Source organism: Solea senegalensis, linkage group LG8, assembly GCF_019176455.1.
Source record: "Solea senegalensis isolate Sse05_10M linkage group LG8, IFAPA_SoseM_1, whole genome shotgun sequence".
In the NCBI taxonomy this organism is placed as follows: Eukaryota; Metazoa; Chordata; class Actinopteri; order Pleuronectiformes; family Soleidae; genus Solea; species Solea senegalensis.
This window is the reverse complement of record NC_058028.1, coordinates 270,001-290,478: the sequence shown is the minus strand read 5'-3', so window position 1 is coordinate 290,478 and position 20,478 is coordinate 270,001. Positions and strand designations below refer to the sequence as shown.

The 20,478-nt window shown below is 42.1% G+C and overlaps 1 protein-coding gene across 2 annotated transcripts in view; it reads right to left on the bottom strand.

Annotated features, from left to right (window-relative positions):
- Positions 1–618: 618 nt before the first annotated feature.
- Positions 619–20,478, bottom strand: part of LOC122773821 (SPRY domain-containing SOCS box protein 4-like) — a 34,564-nt gene continuing 14,704 nt past the window's right edge. For both annotated transcript variants that reach the window (XM_044032766.1, XM_044032767.1), the window contains 2 exons: positions 13,447–14,333; positions 619–1,647 (listed from right to left, as the gene is read on the bottom strand). In XM_044032766.1, the coding sequence (XP_043888701.1) occupies positions 1,520–1,647; positions 13,447–14,155 (837 nt within the window). In that variant the 5' untranslated portion in view covers positions 14,156–14,333 and the 3' untranslated portion in view covers positions 619–1,519. The remainder of the gene's footprint in view (positions 1,648–13,446; positions 14,334–20,478) is intronic.

Here is a 20,478-nt window from a genome sequence, read left to right as displayed (position 1 = left end):
TTTCTTTAAAAAAAATCGTTTTCTTTAAAAAAAATCTGTTTCTGTAAAAAAAACATTTTCTGTCAAAAATCTGTTTTCTGTAAAAGAAACTTGTTTTCTGTAAACAAATATTTTTCTGTAAAAAATATTTTTCTGTAAAAAACTTTTCTGTAAAAAACCTCTGTAAAAAGAAACTTGTTTTCTGTCAAAAGAAACTTGTTTTCTGTCAAAAGAAACTTGTTTTCTGTAAAAATCCTGTTCTCTGTAAAAATCCTGTTCTCTGTAAAAAAAAACTATTTTCTAAAAAAACTTGTTTTCTGTAAAAATAAACTTGTTTGCTGTAAAAAGACATTTGTTTTCTGTAAAAATAAACTTGTTTTCTGTAAAAAATAAACTTGTTTTCTGTAAAAATAAACTTGTTCTCTGTAAAAATCCTGTTCTCTGTAAAAAAAACTATTTTCTAAAAAAACTTGTTTCCTGTTTTCTGCGCTGAGGGAACCACTTTGATCCTCATAAACAATGAGGGATGAACACAGTCCTGCGTCACCGAGAATGATGATGATCAAGGTGACTCCACAATCGTCCTTACAATGACAACAGCTTTGAGAGAAAAGACGATCACACGTGGAAAAGCATCAGTGTCAGTTGAGCTGAATTTATTCTTATTCACATTTAAAAGTCTCATGGCAGCAACATTCTTCCACCGTACATGCGGCGACGTCTGGACCCGCAGAAAAACAAAAACAAGAGATCATTTAAAAAAAAATCTTATAAGACCATGATTTTTTAAAAGTAAATCTAGAAGTTTAAAAAAACAGAAAAAGGAAAAAGCAGCATTTAAAACTTTTCAGGGAGGAGGTGTGGTCATGTGCTGTGTGTGTGTGTGTGTGCTTTCTCAGCGCAGGCACATTAGCAGTCGAAGACAAAGCTTCAGCTTTGGATCAAACTCTTATCAGCGTTTAAGGGAGTGAGAGAGAACAGGCGTCAACCTTCACCCTCAAACAGAAAACATGGAGGATTGGAAACTAAACCAGAGGTGGAGAGACACTGAGCGATGAGAGAGAGGGAGGGGAATTCTAAATGATGAAAATGCTTTTGAATATTGACTTTTAGCCTCATTTCTGAGCTGTTTTTACAACAAAAAAGCTGTGACATCATGTATATCAGCGTTGTGTAGTACCCTGTGTGCCACTCATGCTTCCCCTGGTCGCTCCCTCCTGTGATGTGAAGGGAGCCTGCTGCATGTTTCAGAGGAAGCTCCCACAGCTGAGGACGTGTTGTTGACTGAACATATGTTTGTATGATATGATATTATATGATATGTTTGTATTCAAAAATGGTAAAAGCTGAAAATCAGGAACTGAAAAACCAAATGGAGAATCCAACACTAGTGTAAACAGAACCACGCCCCATCACCTGTTCATAGTCAGTGTCAGAGTCCACGTCCTCGCACATGTCTGATGCTTATGTTTCAGTTTGAAGGTAACAATCATCAAACACGTGTGTGTGTGTGTGTGTGTGTGCGTGCGTGTGTGTGCGGTCACTGGTACTGGAGGTAGTTCTTTAGAGTCTGAGGCAGTGGGAGTGTGTCGATGTGATGGATGCGCTCTCTGCCCAGAGCCAGTCGAGCGACTCTCCTGCACAGATCCATGAGAGGCAGCGGCTCCGCTGTGAGGAGACAAGACAAGTTCAGTTCAAAGATTTTAGAAGAGACTAATTATTGTGTTTGTCCGGCTGAAGACGGGCTTTTAAAATACACGTTAACACAAGTCTGACTTGACATGTATTTCTTTGCCTGGTGTTTATTCTTCTGTGCAGCACAAATAAAAACACTGCGGTTTAAAGTTCTTTACAAATCAAACATTCAGGACGGGACAGTTCTTGTGGACTGATGAAGAAGCTGATTTTATGAACTGTCGGCTTCAATAAAATAATATTTTAAAATTCATGGATGGCAGGAATGGTGCACAGCATGCTAACTAGCTGCAAGCTACAACCACAGCTCAACTTACTCATATCGCAATTACGATATTTGTGATAATAACGATTGGACCAACATATAGTTCAACATTTACGATGCTAAAAAAAATAACTAAAACTAGTGTGACAGGGAAACAGGAACGTGTCGTAGTCCCTACAAAGAAAACTCAGAGATTTCACTAATCACATGAAACATTGTAGAAAATAACTCAACTGAAACTGGGAATAAACATGGAGGCTAAAACCAAACGCCAAGATGTGGGCTGAGAGCTGAGCGAGGGAGGAGGAGAGTGGGGAGCAGTGCAGGGAGCAGTGCAGGGAGCAGTGCAGGGAGCATGGAGCTTAAATGGTACTGATACCAACAGTGTGATGTTTATAAGTCTGTGTGTCACTGCGGGAACGATTGTCTTTTTTATTTTGATGATTTCAATATTGAGCCGATATCATTTAATAATTGGATTTTAATTGTTTTCTGTGTGTCCGTCTCTCCTTAATCACAAATGACACAATTTGATTCTCAAAAACATAAGAAATTCTTCTAGATCACTAAAACTTTTTATTTGAATGTTTCATTGACAAAGTTCCATTTTTGGATTAGTTTGTATGTTATTTAAATTTAATAGAATCAGACCATAAGTGTTTAGTGCTTGTAATTGTATTTGTGTTCAATTTTACCAGAAGAAAAGCAACAAGTCAAACACAGACGAGCTCATCTGTGACCCGTCGAGTCGAGGATTCTAAGTGAACCACATCCCCATAAACAGAGACCGTCTACAAACACCATCTCGTCTGGAGTGGATTCATGGAGCCGGAGCAGGCCGAGCCACAGGCATTACCTCTGGGCATCTACTGTTGCCCCTGCAGTAACATGACCACTGCAGAGTGAGCATGTAAACGTGACTACAAGAGACACATGAACTCAGAAAAACATCTTTTCAGATGACATCATAATTAAAAGCAGATCGCCACAGAAATCTTAACAAAATGTCTCCTTTAAGATCAGTGATTGCCTTTTTTCTTGTGACACATCACTTTAGGAAGTCCATGTTTTACTTCAAAAGGTGTAATTTACAATCAGAGGTAACCCTGTCTCCTCTAGAGTGTGACCTTTCAAACAGCAGTGAGAGGAAGTAAAGAACAGCTAATAGAGGACTGTCCACACAACAACAAGTCCAGGTGAATCCCATAAGCAGCAGCAGCAGCAGCAACAACAGCAGGAGCAGCAGCAGCAGCAACAGCAGCAGCAGCAGCAGCAGCAGCAGCAGCAGCAGCAGCAGCAGCATGAGGACACGCAGGTGACATGTGGATTCATTTACAGGCAAAAGACGCGTTCAATGACCAAATACAGACAGCGTGCAGTCACGTGGGATTAGAGTTTATTTCGGCACTTTCATTCTCTTGAACATCAGATTACAAGATAAAACACAAACAGGTGTCTCCATTAATCTACACTTGTAGACTCCTGAGATCTCTCTCACAGAGAAGGAACCCCCTATAAGACGCTGACAGCACCCATCAATCTGTCTACCCTCATATCACTTGCTCATCAGCACAGCCCCCGCATATATGCAGTTTCCATAGTAACCAGCTTCTCTCTCTGTACTGGGAGTGTGTACATGTATCCTCTGTGGGCAGCAGTGTCGTCCTGACATTAACAACAAAAACATCTTATTCTTTCTCCTTTTGAGAAAGTTTCCTCCAAAATGACTCGACATGCTGTCACACAAACACAACTAGTCCAAAACCAGAGAAGAGGGCGTGGACCAGTGGATTACTATGTTTACGATCACAGAAACAGAGACAGATTTAAGAAAGTCAGTGTGAATAAGAAAACAACGACGACACTCTGGGAGCTGTTGGATGATTCAGAGAAGAATCACCAACGTTTAACGCTTTCTTACGTCACATACACACAGTCCTATTGTTGTCACATCTCCATGTGAACATTTCATCATCAACTAACGGACATAAATATCCTAAATGTTTTTGTGCAAACTTCAATAAATCCATTCATTCAAAGTAGCACAGATATTGACAGACCAGCTGACAGTAGTGACCGGGTTAAGACAACTGAAACAGAGTAAAGCACACGCTCAACATTGTCACATCTGCACATGGTTTCATCACACGTGGAATGGTATGCTCCCCGAAAGTCACACCAAAGTGTGAAGACTGAAGAGTGAAGACTGAAGCACTGAAGAGTGAAGAGTGAAGACTGAAGACTGAAGAGTGAAGAGTGAAGAGTGAAGAGTGAAGACTGAAGACTGAAGAGTGAAGAGTGAAGACTGAAGTGAAGAGAAGACTGAGACTGAAGACTGAAGAGAAGACTGAAGAGTGAAGAGTGAAGAGTGAAGAGTGAAGACTGAAGACTGAAGAGTGAAGAGTGAAGAGTGAAGTGTGAAGACTGAACAGTGAAAGTGAAGACTGAAGACTGAACAGTGAAGAGTGAAGACTGAAGACTGAAGACTGAAGGCTGAACAGTGAAGAGTGAAGACTGAAGGCTGAAGACTGAAGAGTGAAGACTGAAGAGTGAAGGCTGAAGAGTGAAGAGTGAAGAGTGAAGACTGAAGAGTGAAGACTGAAGAGTGAAGACTGAAGAGTGAAGGGTGAAGACTGAAGACTGAAGAGTGAAGAGTGAAGAGTGAAGACTGAAGAGTGAAGAGTGAAGGGTGAAGAGAGAAGAGTGAAGAGTGAAGAGTGAGGAAGGAAGACTGAAGAGTGAAGAGTGAAGACTGAAGAGTGAAAGTGAAGACTGAAGAGTGAAGACTGAAGAGTGAAGAGTGAAGACTGAAGACTGAACAGTGAAGACTGAAGACTGAACAGTGAAGACTGAACAGTGAAGACTGAAGACTGAAGAGTGAAGACTGAAGAGTGAAGACTGAAGAGTGAAGACTGAAGAGTGAAGACTGAAGAGTGAAGGCTGAAGAGTGAAGACTGAAGACTGAAGAGTGAAGGGTGAAGGGTGAAGACTGAAGAGTGAAGAGTGAAGAGTGAAGAGTGAAGAAGTGAAGAGTGAAGAGTGAAGAGTGAAGAGTGAAGGAAGAGAAGACTGAAGAGTGAAGAGTGAAGACTGAAGAGTGAAGAGTGAAGACTGAAGAGTGAAGAGTGAAGGCTGAAGACTGAAGAGTGAAGAGTGAAGAGTGAAGACTGAAGGCTGAAGAGTGAAGAGTGAAGGGTGAAGACTGAAGAGTGAAGACTGAAGAGTGAAGACTGAAGAGTGAAGAGAAGAGAAGACTGAAGAGTGAAGACTGAAGAGTGAAGACTGAAGAGAAGACTGAAGTGAAGAGTGAAGGCTGAAGAGTGAAGAGAGTGAAGACTGAAGAGTGAAGAGTGAAGACTGAAGAGTGAAGAGTGAAGGCTGAAGACTGAAGAGTGAAGAGTGAAGAGTGAAGACTGAAGGCTGAAGAGTGAAGAGAAGGGTGAAGACTGAAGAGTGAAGAGTGAAGAGAAGAGTGAAGAGTGAAGACTGAAGACTGAAGAGTGAAGAGTGAAGGGTGAAGACTGAAGAGTGAAGACTGAAGACTGAAGAGTGAAGAGTGAAGGCTGAAGACTGAAGAGTGAAGAGTGAAGAGTGAAGACTGAAGAGTGAAGAGTGAAGGGTGAAGACTGAAGAGTGAAGAGTGAAGAGTGAAGAGTGAAGAGTGAAGAGTGAAGAGTGAAGACTGAAGAGTGAAGAGTGAAGACTGGCGGGAATAAGACTGAAGCGACCAGAAAGACCGTGGTCTCCCGAGAGAGGCGACACCGTCAGGACTCCACTACCTTCCTATAAAACCAGCCAATCCCTGATTGACACATTAGGCCTGTGTCTGCAGCCAGACAGGAACCGTCGCCGGGTCTGTGTCTGCACATCACCCGTGGGTTCTCATCACTGTCTTCTGTTCCACAGCAGTGATTCACCTACACTAACGACATCGATCCACCGCTGTCACTGATGAAAACAGCGAGTAAAGAGTGTCGGACACGTGTTGTCTCGTGTCCACATCTATAGAGGTGAACGGTGCCACCCAGAGGACGTTACCTTGGTTGTGAGTCTACTCCAGCTGCATTCATCAACAATGAAGACTGAAACCAGCCTGCCTTTCACACATGAAAATGCTGAACGACAAACAGGTTTAATAATTAATAATCATAAGCTTGAAGCATTTTTTAATATTCTAAATATGTGCTCTCAACCATTTAAACTCTTGTTATTTGCTCGCGGCCAAAGAAAAGATTCTGACAGACAAGTGAAGACAGTGTGGGCGAGAGCGTCTGAGCCGCTGCACACACCTACCTGACATTTAATGGAGAGCAACGTGAGGGACAGGGAGGAGGGGGCAGTTGTGGAATGATGCCTGTCCTCACTGAGGTGAGACGGCTTATAGTCAACCTAACCGTCTCCACATGAAGGATATCCCCACCCACTTTGGTCCAATTCTTTAAGTAGTCAGACATGTAAGACATTCCAATTAACCCTTCATTAAACTCCATCCCATAATTACATGCCACATGGTAACAGCTCGAGGCTGCAGGTTCCTAACCGGGCATTTCTCATAGATTAGCATAAACGTGGCGGGCTGTCTGACCTAGTTTGAAGATGAAGAGTGGACGTGTCCACATACACAGCCGAGGTGTGGACGTGTCCACATATACGGCCGAGGTGTGGACGTGTCCACATATACAGCCGAGGTGTGGACGCACCGCGCGGACGTGTCCACATACACAGCCGAGGTGTGGACGCACCGCGTGGACGTGTCCACATACACAGCCGAGGTGTGGACGCACCGCGCGGACGTGTGAAGATGAATGTATCCCAGGACAGAATGAGATCAATGATGAATGAGTAAGAAGGAAACTGGAGCACAGGCGCAGCAGAGAATATCGTCACCTTACACGTGACTTACACGTGATTGCACGTGTATCATGTGAACTACACTAAGATGATGTGTGATGATGATTGATCTAACTGACATGACCGAAACAAACTAACAAATAAACAAATAAACAAACAAATAAATAAATTGGACGACGGTGCCTAAATCTGCCCAGGCAGCAGCTGCTTACTCAACTACTGTAGATTTAAAGAGGACATATTATGCAAAATCAACTTTTTAACCATTTCAATACTTATATTTGGGACTCTGGAGGCCCTACCAGTCACCAAAGTGTGGAAAAAGAATACTCAGTCATGTTTTCGTGGTCCCCCTTAGTGTAAGTATAGGCCATAAAACACGCAATGTTGAATTCCCTGAGCTTATGACGGCAGCGAATGTTACCGCCCCACCAGTAAGTAAACTTACATTAGCTCCACCTTAGCTCCACCTTGTCCCTGCGAGAGTGCAGGCGAGGGAGGAAGAGCGGTATTATGTCAACGCAGAGGGACAAGTGTGCTGTTGGTGGCTGCACAGTGGAGCACAGTGTTTTACAGAGGATTTTATATATGAAGCTAATGTGCCGGATAAAGTCAGCAAACGTGTATTCGCACCACTTCACATCAGTATTTAGTCAGCGACGTACAATCACACACATTGTTAAGAAAAGGTCACACAGAGCTCATAACTGACCATTCTGACACGTCCTAATTAAACATATTTGTTCAGTACGTCCTCCATGACCGGAGCACACACTCAGTCTGATACAGTCACATACAAAGGTCAGCGGTGGATCAGTGGTGCTGTCCCTAAGTGTTTTTAACTGATTTACAGTTGGACAGTGTTCGGCTCCATCCTTATGTGGGACGTCTCTTCCTGTGACGCACGCTGCCATGTTGATATTGTCAGAGAACTAGTGGAGGGTGGGAGAGGAATGGAGCTGAGGGAACAGGAGCTGAGCGAGTGAGCGCTGTAAAGAGGACAAATCAGAAACACCCTGGAAGAAGTGGGCGTGTGTTTGCCTGTGTCTCATTTGCATATAAAGGGACCATGCACAAAACTGAGTGTTCTGAAAGGGGCGTGTTTAACAGGGTTATTGAACTGCTATGATTCTTCATCCTTATGGTATTTTGACCAAAGCATGTCACTGACATGTTCATTAGGACACCAGGGAACTATTTTAACTTGGGGAAATAGGGTATAATATGTCTCCTTTAAGCAAAGATTATTTAACTCATATCATTAGCAGTCACTAACTGTGAAGTATTCAAATATGAAAGAGGGGCTGAAGAAATAACCTGGAACCAGGAACAACGCCCCAGTTTGCATTATCATGGTGTTCAAAAACTAGCTGTTAAAGACTTAACTGCTTGGATGTTCATTTTCAAACCATCTTTGAAGAAAAGTAAGTACAGAATGAAGCAAGTCCTGAAACTACTGACAAAGCGACAAAAGTGCTGGAGAAAACACTGAGCTCTCGAACACCATCAATGCCAACGTTAAAACACAGCAGTGTGAACAGGTCGAGCAAAGTCAGCGGCAGATTTATTCCCAACAACATCATTTTCTCTCTCGTCCTCACACTGGTGTCGCAAAATCAGATTAAGATGGAGAGAAAAGGTGACTCTAGTTCCACTGATCACACACCCTGGTCAACAGGATTTCTGCCCGAGGAAGCTTGTGTACCACAGTTTGAGAACCACAGACTTAACTGATTTAAACTGCTCAATTACATAACACACTGTACACTTCATTCACTCATAATAACTGATAGTAGCATGATGTCACAAGAATGTTGAAAAACCAGATGAAGCAGTGACTGTTGGGAGGTTTCCTCACACGTCAACACTGTAACCTGCCTCATACACAGCATGAGTAATCATTTATCAAGCACTCATGAGGCGGAGCAACGTGGTTGTTAAGATCTACCAACGTGATGCAGGATGACTGGGATCACTTTTCCTTTAATCCAGATGTGTGCAGCTACTGTAAGCAGTTTAATTGTCAAGTTACAGCTTGTATCTGTCCTGTGAATACATGTATTTGCTCACAGCCCTGAACGGCAGACAGGCAGAAGCAAGACATCTCATTTGCATAGAGCAAAACCCTCGGCCGGCAAACTAGTGTGCGAGCTGCCCGGGTCAACAATTAACCACCCACCCACCTACCCAACAGAGTTTCCACAGCAACTGCCAGCACAACTGAGAGTGTAAACATTAAAATAAAGGATTTGTGTACGAAGGAAAGAAGAGGAGGAGGAGGAGGAGGAGGAAAACACCGTAGAAAGGAGAACAGAGAGGAGGACACACAAAAACAACCCAGTCAAATAGAGTTCATTTGTAAAAGAGCAGTGTTGTGTGTGTGGTGTCGCGTGACACATGAGATAAGACGAGAGGGAGGAGCTTGGCACCATCCTACAGCCTCCAGTGTAATGTTCTTTAGGTTCTTTAGGTTCTTTAGAGGTATGTTCGTCTGAGGGAACTTCACTCTGCACACGTCCTGTGTGGAAACACTCTCAGGGAAAACATGGCTGCCAGCAGAAGTACAAGCCAGAAATGGACTTCACTGACCCATTTGAAATCAAGAGGGCCCGGGGTTCACAACCCGGTCCATCAGGGGCCTTTGTTTCAGTGTGGAGTTAGCATGATGGTTTCCTCTGGTTTCTCTCCACAGTCCAAACAATGCAAAGGTTAACTGGACTCTCTAAACTGATCATAGGTGTGAATGTGAGGGTGGACGGTTGTTTGTCTGAGTGACCTTTCACCCTCCATCAGCTGGGATTGGCTCTAGAAGCCCCGCAACCCTCATGCGGAGGACAAAATGGTAGACGGTGAATGAATGAATGTTCACCACTTTATCTTGGCCTTAGAAACTGGATCAATGACTCCTGTGTGGCATGATGCAGAATCACTGATTTTGTTGATGGACCACACACACACGCACGCACGCGTTTAGTACTTCCTCCATGACCGGAGCACAGACTCCGTCTGACACTGAAACACAGCAGCAGGGTTGCGATCAGCAGTGCTGTCACTAAATACACCAGACTCCTCTGTTAAATATGGACGTTTCCCTGTTAGTTGTTGGAGTTTAACCCACATTTTTAGGATTGTGAAGTGATCTACAGTTCGGTTTGATTTCAGTGTGGGACGTCTCATTCTGTGACGACACTCCAGTCTGACCAATCATCGCATAGTACCCACTCAGCACGCTTGGAACGTCACCGGAGTATTTTTAGTACCAGGTACTATGCTAGTGGAAACGCTACTTAAACCGTGCCGAGGCGAGACACCATGTGTGTCAGTACCTCACACAACCACACCTGAACCAGCACTTTGAAAACATTAGCAAGTCACAACCATGTAAACAACTGGGACAAAGGCCACAGGACGCAAGAGTGAAATGTAGGAAAACTGCATTATTGCAGGGCATTAAAGGACAATACAGACAGAAGAGAAAAGTCTAAGCTACATCTCTTATTGCTCACCAGAATGTATGAACGAGAGAATATTACATTACATGTCTTTATCCAAAGCGACTTACAATGGAATTGAGTACAATCAGCCAGGGATAGGGTCGAACTTGCAACCATGATGTCTTTCGCACACAGGGTACTGGTCTTAACCACTGAGCCACTCCACCCCCAGAATAATAGAGATAAAGAGAGTGTAATACAAGGAAAAAAAGAGAAAAGAATAGAACACAAGGCAAAGGACAAGAACCCAGAAAGTGAAAAGTGAAAAGTGAAAAGTGAAGCTTCTTTTGAGTCACTTAAAGAGGAAGGGGACATGAAATAAAACTGTTATTATAGTTCAACTCTATGGTTTGATTTCCGGGCACATGATTTACCTCAGTAGCACAAAGTGCCATGTCTGGGGCAGCAGGTAATGTAGTGATAATGCAGATATTTCCTTATATGACACATAGTTCCACAGCCAGAAATAGCTTATTTTGAAATAACAATGTTTATGTTGGCTGGGCTTTTTTTTAGATTTTAGATCAGTGTCTAATAAGAATTTCCACAGCAAATATCAAATATAAGCAATATCGCAGCTATACCAATGTTTTGACTAATTTGGGCCTTAAAAAGGTGAAAGGTGTCTGTCAACAGGTTTTACTAAGATCTACTCGGATCCCCATGGCAGATGTACTCGATCCTCGTCGTAAAGATCATTATTGGATCATGTGGGATAATAAATGATCCACCAGCACTGCAAACCTTTATCTTAGATACTTTGTGTCACCTACTCTCATCCATGTTGTTCCTGGCGGGGACTCGGTACCTCCACGAGAAAGTTCACGTGTTAATTTGATGTTTCGGAGTTTCACATCCTTGCTCTGGATTTACCAAACGTTCTGAAAAAGTGTGCAGTGGGTCCACACCATGTCGCTTCTGTATATCATTCTATCATGTAGATGTGATTTTCTTTTTTACATTACATTACATTACATTACATGTCATTTAGCAGACGCGTTTATCCAAAGCGACTTACAAAAGTGCATTTAAACATTTGGGTACAAATAAGAGCTAGAAGTAAGTAAGAGCTTCAAGTAGATCAAACTATGAAGTGCTAGTCATAAGTGCGATGTACAAGTTTTTTGGTTTTTTCTTTTGTTTTTTTTTGTCGTTTTTATTGTGTAAAATTGCATATTGGTATTATATTGAATGATATTGGCAAAGCCCTAGTCCAAACAATATCATTAAAAACAACACTGAAAGGATCCCATCAAAAAGGCCTATTTTATGACATATTCCTCCCTCTCACTAATATGGACTGCGTTATAAAAGTAGAACTGTGACTCTTATAGACACAGCGGTGTCTTGATGAGGTTTACGAGCAGGAAGGAGCCGGTACAGTTGTATGTAGGCTGGTTAGTTTTGTTTTCCCTGATTGTTGCACGATCACTGCTCATTTTCCCTGATTACAGGCATGTGCAGTGTAAATAAACATCAACACACACAAATGTGATGGAAACTGATTAGAATGGTGACTGAATTACATTCTTGTACATTTGGGTTCCAAGTCTAACTTCCTCCCAACTGGCCCTACCCTGCATTTTCTCCATGGACGGTTAAGCTGATAATTACTGAACTAACTTTGCACGAAACTTGCATTCTGGATGAACAGGTCTAAATATAAACTACAGACATTTATACAATGTGGAAAGATTCGCTCCCATAACCACATCTCACTAAACTAGTCTTGACTTTATAAACAATAGGAAGAAGACAGAGCTATTGGAGACCTTGGGTAAGTGGTTTTTACTGAATGCTGAATGAATATCCATTCATTTGGAAACCAATGATCATTGTGATTACAGTGTCAGTATGAGTTCAACAAGTGTATAATATTAGCCGTTAGTGTCATTAGTGCACACAATGAACAAGTTCTGTCACGCGAAACAATATGAGACATGCAGTGAGTGGTGATGTGTGACATCAACAGGTTTAGTTTTTCCATTCTCAGATTCATTTGCATTCCATTTACAGTAATACTCACTGACATGTCAGAACCTGTGAATTGCTCTATGCAGCAGTTTATTCCAGGAGATTGCATCTCTTCAGTAATATAATCTTAATCTTAATGATGAATAGGAACGTTCTGTTCATTGTTATCAGTACAAAGGGCAAGTTTTAAAGGGATCATTCGCTTGTTCCATTGATGTCCAGGACAAATGCCCTTGATGCCCACACTGTGGCTTTCATAGTCCTGTGCAAATTCAGTGAATGTCAAGATATAATCCAATAATTTGATTTAGCTAATACAGTTAAGCAATTAGGAATAACATGGTTTACTGTTTGTTTGCTGCAGGGTGCCTTTCTTCTTGCTTTCACTGACGCACCTCACCGACAACTCCGCTGCAAATATCCACTTTATCTACAACAAACACTTATCAAACGTTGGCAGGTATTTTTCTGAAATAGTTAAAACACTGGCTCGTGTTAGCGACACACACCAAATCAAGAAAGTGTGCTCAACATGAGGGTGAGTACGGCCGTCAATGAAGGAATTTCCCCCGCAGTGTAAGAGAGTGGCTAAATAACCGTATTATTGCAAACCCCCAGGGACACAAGCACAAACAGATTCAAGTCTAATAAAATCTGTGCAACCTTCACTCACTTTACACTTCATCTTGTTAGTCTTTTTTAAAAAGGTGTAGTTACCAGAGTTAACTACTGCTACCTCCGTGTGTTCACCATGATGCAAGAAAAAAAAGACAATCACAGCAAGTTCAGTGTGATGAGCCAGTTTGTTGGCGTAGTATTCGGACAGGGTTAGTTTTACACTGGAAGGTGAATCAATGTGGAAAACAAGTCCTCGAGTCAGTCAAGCTTAATGTTTAAATGATGCCATCTATTAAAGGTTCTACAATGTGGCGTATTAAGTCATCCTGTCTTTGTGATCACGAGCTGCACCTTCTAACACTAACTGCCGTCCATATGCTCAACGGTCTGTTTGTGTTACATGTTACTCTGTAAGTAGAAAAATCAGCAGTGTTCTAATATTAACAGTGAAAGCTAAACTGACTTAAGTCTGGTAATGTAAATGTAATTTTGGCCCCTCTGTTATTGAGTTTGACATCCCTGGTCTAGCATTGTAAGTGTGTGTGTGCGTGTGATAGGTGCACGACTTACGATCTAGTCCGTTGACATAGCGAATAGACACCTCACAGTGCCCCCACACAGCACTGATGATAGGATACAGTCTCTTGCCCTTCAGCCCTCTAAACGCCACTCCCAGGTACTGTCCGTCTACCATGAAGCTCAGCGTTCCTTCATCCATATCAAGTATTACTGTCAGAGAGTCCGGAAGCACAAAAGACTCGTCTGGTTCCAGGAAACACGGGTACGTGGGTGCCGCCGTGGAAACCGGTCGGTTCTTTCCATCGTGGTACAGTCTGTTCCTACCCAGGTCCCAGCCCCAGGACTCAGAGTCCGAGCCCACCAGGGCCATGTAGCCCACTGAGTGTAAAGGTGCTTCAGCAGTGGCCACACCAACAACAGCATGGGTTCCTCTCTGTCTTGCTGGCCAGTGAATCTGCCAGACATGGAGGCCTCTGGTGTAGCCCACCCTGCCTCGAATACAGTCCGTGCTCTGTGCTACTGGGTGCCGGTGAAATGTCAGCTTGTCGTCCTCCTTCACAAAGATGTTGAGTGATCGGTCATCTGGGTTCCAGGCATGGCGCAGTTGTGTCTCAGAAGTGGCCGGTGGCATGTCCAGCAGTAAATCCAGTCTCGGGGGCCGGCAGAAGTCTGGGCCTCGCAGGTCACGGCGCATCGGCGGATATGAAGGCTCCCCGCGCACATCCACTGACTTAATACTGCCTGAGATCTTCTGGCCCATGGCTGGGTTGGTCCAATGGAGGATGGGGGAGTGGACAGGGAGATGGATGGACCAAGGGTGATAATGAGGCAGCGGTAGGTCCTGACGTTACCTCATGGGCACAGCAGCAACACTGTGGGTGCTCAGTAGAACAATGCTGTTAGACACACGCCCTCTTCAGCCAGGGACAACCACACTCCTGAAACAAACACAGACAGAAAAGGTTAAATATCTCGTGTATGGACGAGTGCAAGTCTGCCAGCAATCTGATTCTGCTATGTAGTCAAGTCTGTCAAGGACTCTTTAAAAAGAAATGGTACCAATCCCAAACTTCTGGTGCGCTTGACGCAGGCGTAAAGCGATGCCAACAGAGAGGCAGCTTTTGTATATGTCCAACATGGTGGCCACCGAAGAGCGGCCATCTTTTGATAGTTGTTGCTTTACTATCACTCGTCAACTGCAACTACAACAAGCCTGTTTGTTAACACGTTGTCTGTCAATCTGCCTCATTGGTCTGATTGGTACTGGGTCAATCCAATCGCATACAGACGCATGTTCAGCTTTGTCCACTGGTCTTAGACTTCAAGAACAAATTATATACACCGAGTGGAAAAATAACAGAAAAATAAGTGGACAGGAGGCGTGTCTCCAGGATCATAGTATTAGTATTATATCAACCTGATAGTGTTTTAATAACTTGTGGTGTAGAGGAAACTCTGCACCAACACACACGGCTCCAGACTCACTTTTTGCATTGGCTTCACTGGTGCACCTAACTTTTTCTTCTTTTTTTTTTTTAGTTGCACCAACACAAAATTTAGGTGCACCCAAATGTTTCATTGCTTGGCCTTTAACGCCATACAGTCACCTTTTCCATTTCTCTCCAAGTTTCATATAATGTGAATGACTTCTAAACAAGAATAAGGTGAACAGAAATACTTGACTTTATTTGAAGCACGATTAAATATAAAAAGAAAAATAAAGTGCTTCACTGAGCTGAAATGGAACATTTCAAATCTCAAAGATCATCCAGATTCCTCAGAGGAGCTGAGTATTACTGCCCGACACTGAAATGCAGCTGGAAGAGTAACTGCAGAGCGATACATGCTTTCATGTGAGAGTCTCCAAACACCACAAAAAGTCTCCAAACACCACAAAAAGTCTCCAAACACCACAAAAGTCTCCAAACACAACCAAATGTCTCCAAACACCAGAAAAAGTCTCCAAACACCACAAAAGGTCTCCAAACACCACAAAAAGTCTCCAAACACCACAAGAAGTCTCCAAACACCACAAAGTCTCCAAACACAACCAAATGTCTCCAAACACAACCAAATGTCTCCAAACACCAAAAAAGTCTCCAAACACCACAAAAGGTCTCCAAACACCACAAAAGGTCTCCAAACACCACAAAGGGTCTCCAAACACCAGAAAACGTTTCCAAACACCAGAAAAAGTCTCCAAACACCACAAAAAGTGTCTCCAAACACCACAAACGTCTCAAAAAAGTCACTAGATTTGTCTCTAGTCGCTTTTGACAAAAAAAGTCACTAGGAGTTGAAAAGTGGCCAGATTTAGTGACAAAGTCGCTAAGGTCACGTTAACACACACAAGCAGTGAAAAGTACCACAGCCAATCAGAGGCAAAGACCCGCCCTAGCTCTGTCTCTTATTGGTTTAGACCATGATATGATCCAACCATGAGTGTGAGTTCGGTCACAGGCGAACACAGAGATGATGCGCCATCAAAAGAAAGCTACATTTTCAGCGTCAGGTGCATCAGTGCGACCTAGAAAGATTGTTAGGTGCACTCTTAAAAAACGTTGGTCGCACTCTGGAGCCCTGAGACAGGGAGCTGCTAAATGATGGTGAAAATCCTGCATAGTTCTGCTTTAATACGGTGCCAGTCATTTTAAAAACAAACTGTGTACACAACAATATTGCAGCAATGTGGACATGAGCCAACACACACCAACATGGGGAGGATTTGCTATTGAAAAAAAAACACACTCCTGCAGTGTGTATACTCCCACTTTTTAGCCAATCCCTTCTCCAAGCAAACAAAATGTACTGCAATTCATATTTTATGAGTCTATAAAAGAGAGAGTAATGGACATGCTGAGCTTTCACAACATGCAGATCTTCAAACCTCCAAATGTGTAATGTCCCTAAGAGTAACCCCCTGTACGTACCAATCCTAATAAAGAATCCTTCAAATGTTTGTCTTACTCCTCCTATAGTTTCTTAGGAGACGTCTCCACATGACTCTTCTACAGAAAGTACTCAAAAGTGTTTGAGGCAGGAAATCAAACATCAGCAGATGTTGTTTATGAGTCACCAAGTATGTGAGAAACCAACAAGATGAAGGGATTTTATGTTCAAATACAAATCCAAACTAAATCATGTAAGATGATCAGATATTGATTATTATTATTATTGTTGTGATTATTATTACTATTACTATTATTATTAATAATAATAACAATAGTTAGCTGGTAGGAGGCCCACGGGGTAGACCTAGAACAAGGTGGTGAGATTACATCTCCACTCGGGCCTGGGAACGCCTCGGACTCCCTCAGTCAGAGCTGGTCACTGTGGCTCGGGAAAAGGAAGTTTGGGGTCCCTTGCTGAAACTGCTGCCCCCGCAACCCGGCCCTAGATAAGCGGAGGATGATGATGATGATGATGAACAATAATTAGTTTAATGTTAGTAAATAAAAAGGTGAAATTAATTTGATATAATTAATCTACTTCTATTTTATGTGCTTTTAACTTTTTTTTCCTGACATGAGAAAAGAACATATGTAGATCGTTATGAAGAAAAATGGAGCGCTTCCTATTATTCACAGCGGTGAAAGTGAAACCTGTGTGCTTGGTGTGTAATCAACAAGTGTAGGTGCTAAAGTATGCGGCGCCACGATGAGACTCACCATGGCAAAAAATATGGGACAACTGAGATGAGAGGAGATAAATGAATTGCTGGTGGGTCTGAGGACACAGCAGTCCATTTTCACCCGGAACCGAGAGGTCAGCAGTCAAAGCCAGCTACCTGATTGCTAATGAAATAGCATGAGCATCAAAGCCGTATTCCGACAGTGATTTTGTTAAAACATGCATGCTGAAAGACCTGAAAGAACTCATGTGTCCTATTGTTCATGCAATGTCATCAATGTTAAAGTGCAATGCTATATTTTTCAAGTCCAAATCCTTGTGACTTAAAGCCCACATAGACCGGAGGCTCCAATTAACGCTGCGTTTGTGTGTGTATCTGCGTCATGACCTCGTCTATGAAACCCTAAAGTTTCAGAACAACAGTTCAGCCACTATTCCCATATTAATTGTCATATCACTCATGGTGTCATGACCTTGAAGAACATTATCAAACATGGAAGGCAACACCTTTCTGCTTGGCATTTCGTAGCGTGGTTCGTTTTAAAAAAATAATGCTCCAATCCGGGGGTTTTCCACCACTAAATAAGGTCACATGTTTGATGCTACGAACGAGGGCTGTAAAGTCCCGGTCGACTGGTTGATTTATGAGTCCATACGTTCTGGTTCCACTCAGATTCTGATAAGTCGACTTTCTTCCGTGTTAATTTCATACAGTCTTTGGTTAATTTGATTTCATCTGGAGGAATGTACCAAGTGCTAATGGGGGTGTTTTCAGAGCACCCCTGTTCCACAGATCACAGCGTGTCTTCAGAGAACACCCCCCTCCTTCTCAGTATTTTGGATTAGCCCAACCCCCATGAGACAGAATGATTAACGAACGTCAGTCAGTCGTCCTCTAACATCCATGTCACAGACGTCACAGTGTGGCAGCATTTTACAAAAATAGATAAAAAAGTCAAATGCAAAGTTTGACAGCAACAGTTTTCATATCACAGCTCGACTACAAACATATCATATAAAAATAATTAAGATTTAGGAACATTTAGATGATTTGTCTCATGTCCTCACACAGAGACACTGAACACAGGAGCTCAGCTTCGCGGCTGAGACACAAAGCGATCGCTGCCCGTTGATGTGGGCGAGTGCGTCTGCAGTTATAAAACAAATCAATGATTATTAGACTAAAACGTTGAAATATGCTAATTCTGATATGATCATGTACTCAAAACAGACGAAGACAAGTTAGCTTAGTGTTTTTATATGATATGTTTGTAGTCGAGCTGTGATATGAAAACTGTTGCTGTCAAACGTTGCCTTTTTTATCTATTTTTTAGGTAACTATGCAATGTCTGGTCACAGGAAGAGACGTCCCACACACAGATCAAGCCGAACTGTAGATCAGTAGATCAGAGACTATTTAACAATCCTAAAAACGTGGGTTCATCTCCAACACCTACAACAACCTGAGAGGGTTTGAGTTTGGAGAGGATGTGGTTAAATCCTCGATTCCACCTTTGCGAAACTCTTGTTGGACCTGTTGCACATTCATACCGCACATGTACGACCACTCCATTTATTTATGTTTGTTATTTGACAGAAGCCACAAGTGTAACAAGTGGCTGCATTAAACATGAAATGTTAAGTTTGTGGAAGAGAAGAAACATTTGAACTGAAGCCATTAAACTGACAGTAGCTTTTTATGAACTGCACACAAGACAAGTGAAGAAGAGAGCGCAGGCAGAGTGGAGGCGGGGGTGATGTGTGACAGACGGATAGCAGCAAAAGTGAAGGTCTACAACTATGATGTAAGGCTTAGAGACAGTGGCACTGTCTTAAAGACAGGAGGAGGCGGGGCTGGAGGTGCTGAGACTTTTATCTGGGCGTGACCAGGATGGACTTCATCAGACATGAACAGCTCAGGTTGAACAGTTTGGAAATAAAGAAAGATAATCAAGGTTGAGATGGTTTGGTCACATGCAGAGGAGGGATAGTGATTATCTCTCTGTGACATCTTTTACTCTGGTCTCTGTTCAAATCATTATTTAGATGATCTGATAAGAGCTAAGAGCTCTAACCCAAGTTTTAAAAAGTAAAACCTGGTAAAGATAATGCTCTCAAATGTCCACAAACCAAAATGATTTAAAGTGTTGTATGGAGCCAACAAACCAGATCATCTAATCTAACATCTAACATTTAATGGTTTACAATTATTAATTAGAAGATGAACGCACATTTTAGCTTCACTAGAAAATAGAGCAGATAAATACATGTGCATGTTCACCCTGATTTCATGTTCCCATTTATGTTGATTGAAGCTGAAGATGATTAAAAATAAAAATTGCCGTAATTTGAGCCAGGAGTAAATGCTCCCAATTCCCATTGGTGAAAAACCCATTTATACTCAGGATTAAACAGATTTTTTGGACCAGTGGGAATAAAGTACTAAGTGAGCTCATGTGAGACTGCAGCAAACTTCAAACTTATATCAACCAGAGATTGTCCTGCTGTTGTGAATGAGTCTCACAACATCCTGCAGTCATCTTTATGTGAACGGCAAACACTGGAGAATATTTCAGACGTTATGTAAATGCCTGCGATGCTCGTGTCGGAAGAAGCTTAACTTTCAATTCAGTTTATTTGTGGACAAACAAATCACAACGTACATTATCTCAAGGCACTTCTGTAATCTAGAGAAATGCAACAGCTCCTGCCATGAGTAAGCACAGTAGAGGAGAATGGGAGGAAAACTGCTCCCATAAAGAGAGAGTTCCTGGTACAACGAGGTGCGAGGAGGTGAAAAGAGACAAAAATGATGGATGAATAACAGTCTCAAATCAATGTGACACAAGTGACAGAGTGTGACAAGCAACCCAATGTCATTTAATGCCACCGGGGATGACACATGGACGCACTTCCACGCAAATTAAAGGATTATTTATCTCACTGCAGCTGTCCACCACTTAACGGATAATTCCTCATGTATCGACTAAAAACTGAAGTGAGATGATTTATGAGGGCATTACAGATCACAGGTAAAACTTTTATCAGACTATGAAAATTCTTCTTTACATAATTTAACAATCAGATGCATTTACTTAAGGGTACTTAAAATGTAAAAGTGAGGGGGGGGGGTCACATGATTTGCTGTGATTCATCTTATCTTTTCATCTTCACACGTAAATAATACTTTTTTTACATTCAATTGATGTGAAATTAACATAAAAAAGCACATTTAAATTTAAATGTTATTGTTCAATAACATCTTTATTTTTTTTTAAATATTTGATTAATTTTAACCAATTGAATTTTTCTGACAGATAGTATTCTTTGATTTTGAACATAGAATTTTAGTTTCTGTTCAATAGCCAAATGATTTGAAGAATAACCCACCATTTAAAAAAGAAATTCTAATGTTAAAGAGTAATATAATGGTGCTCATTACTAATACACCAC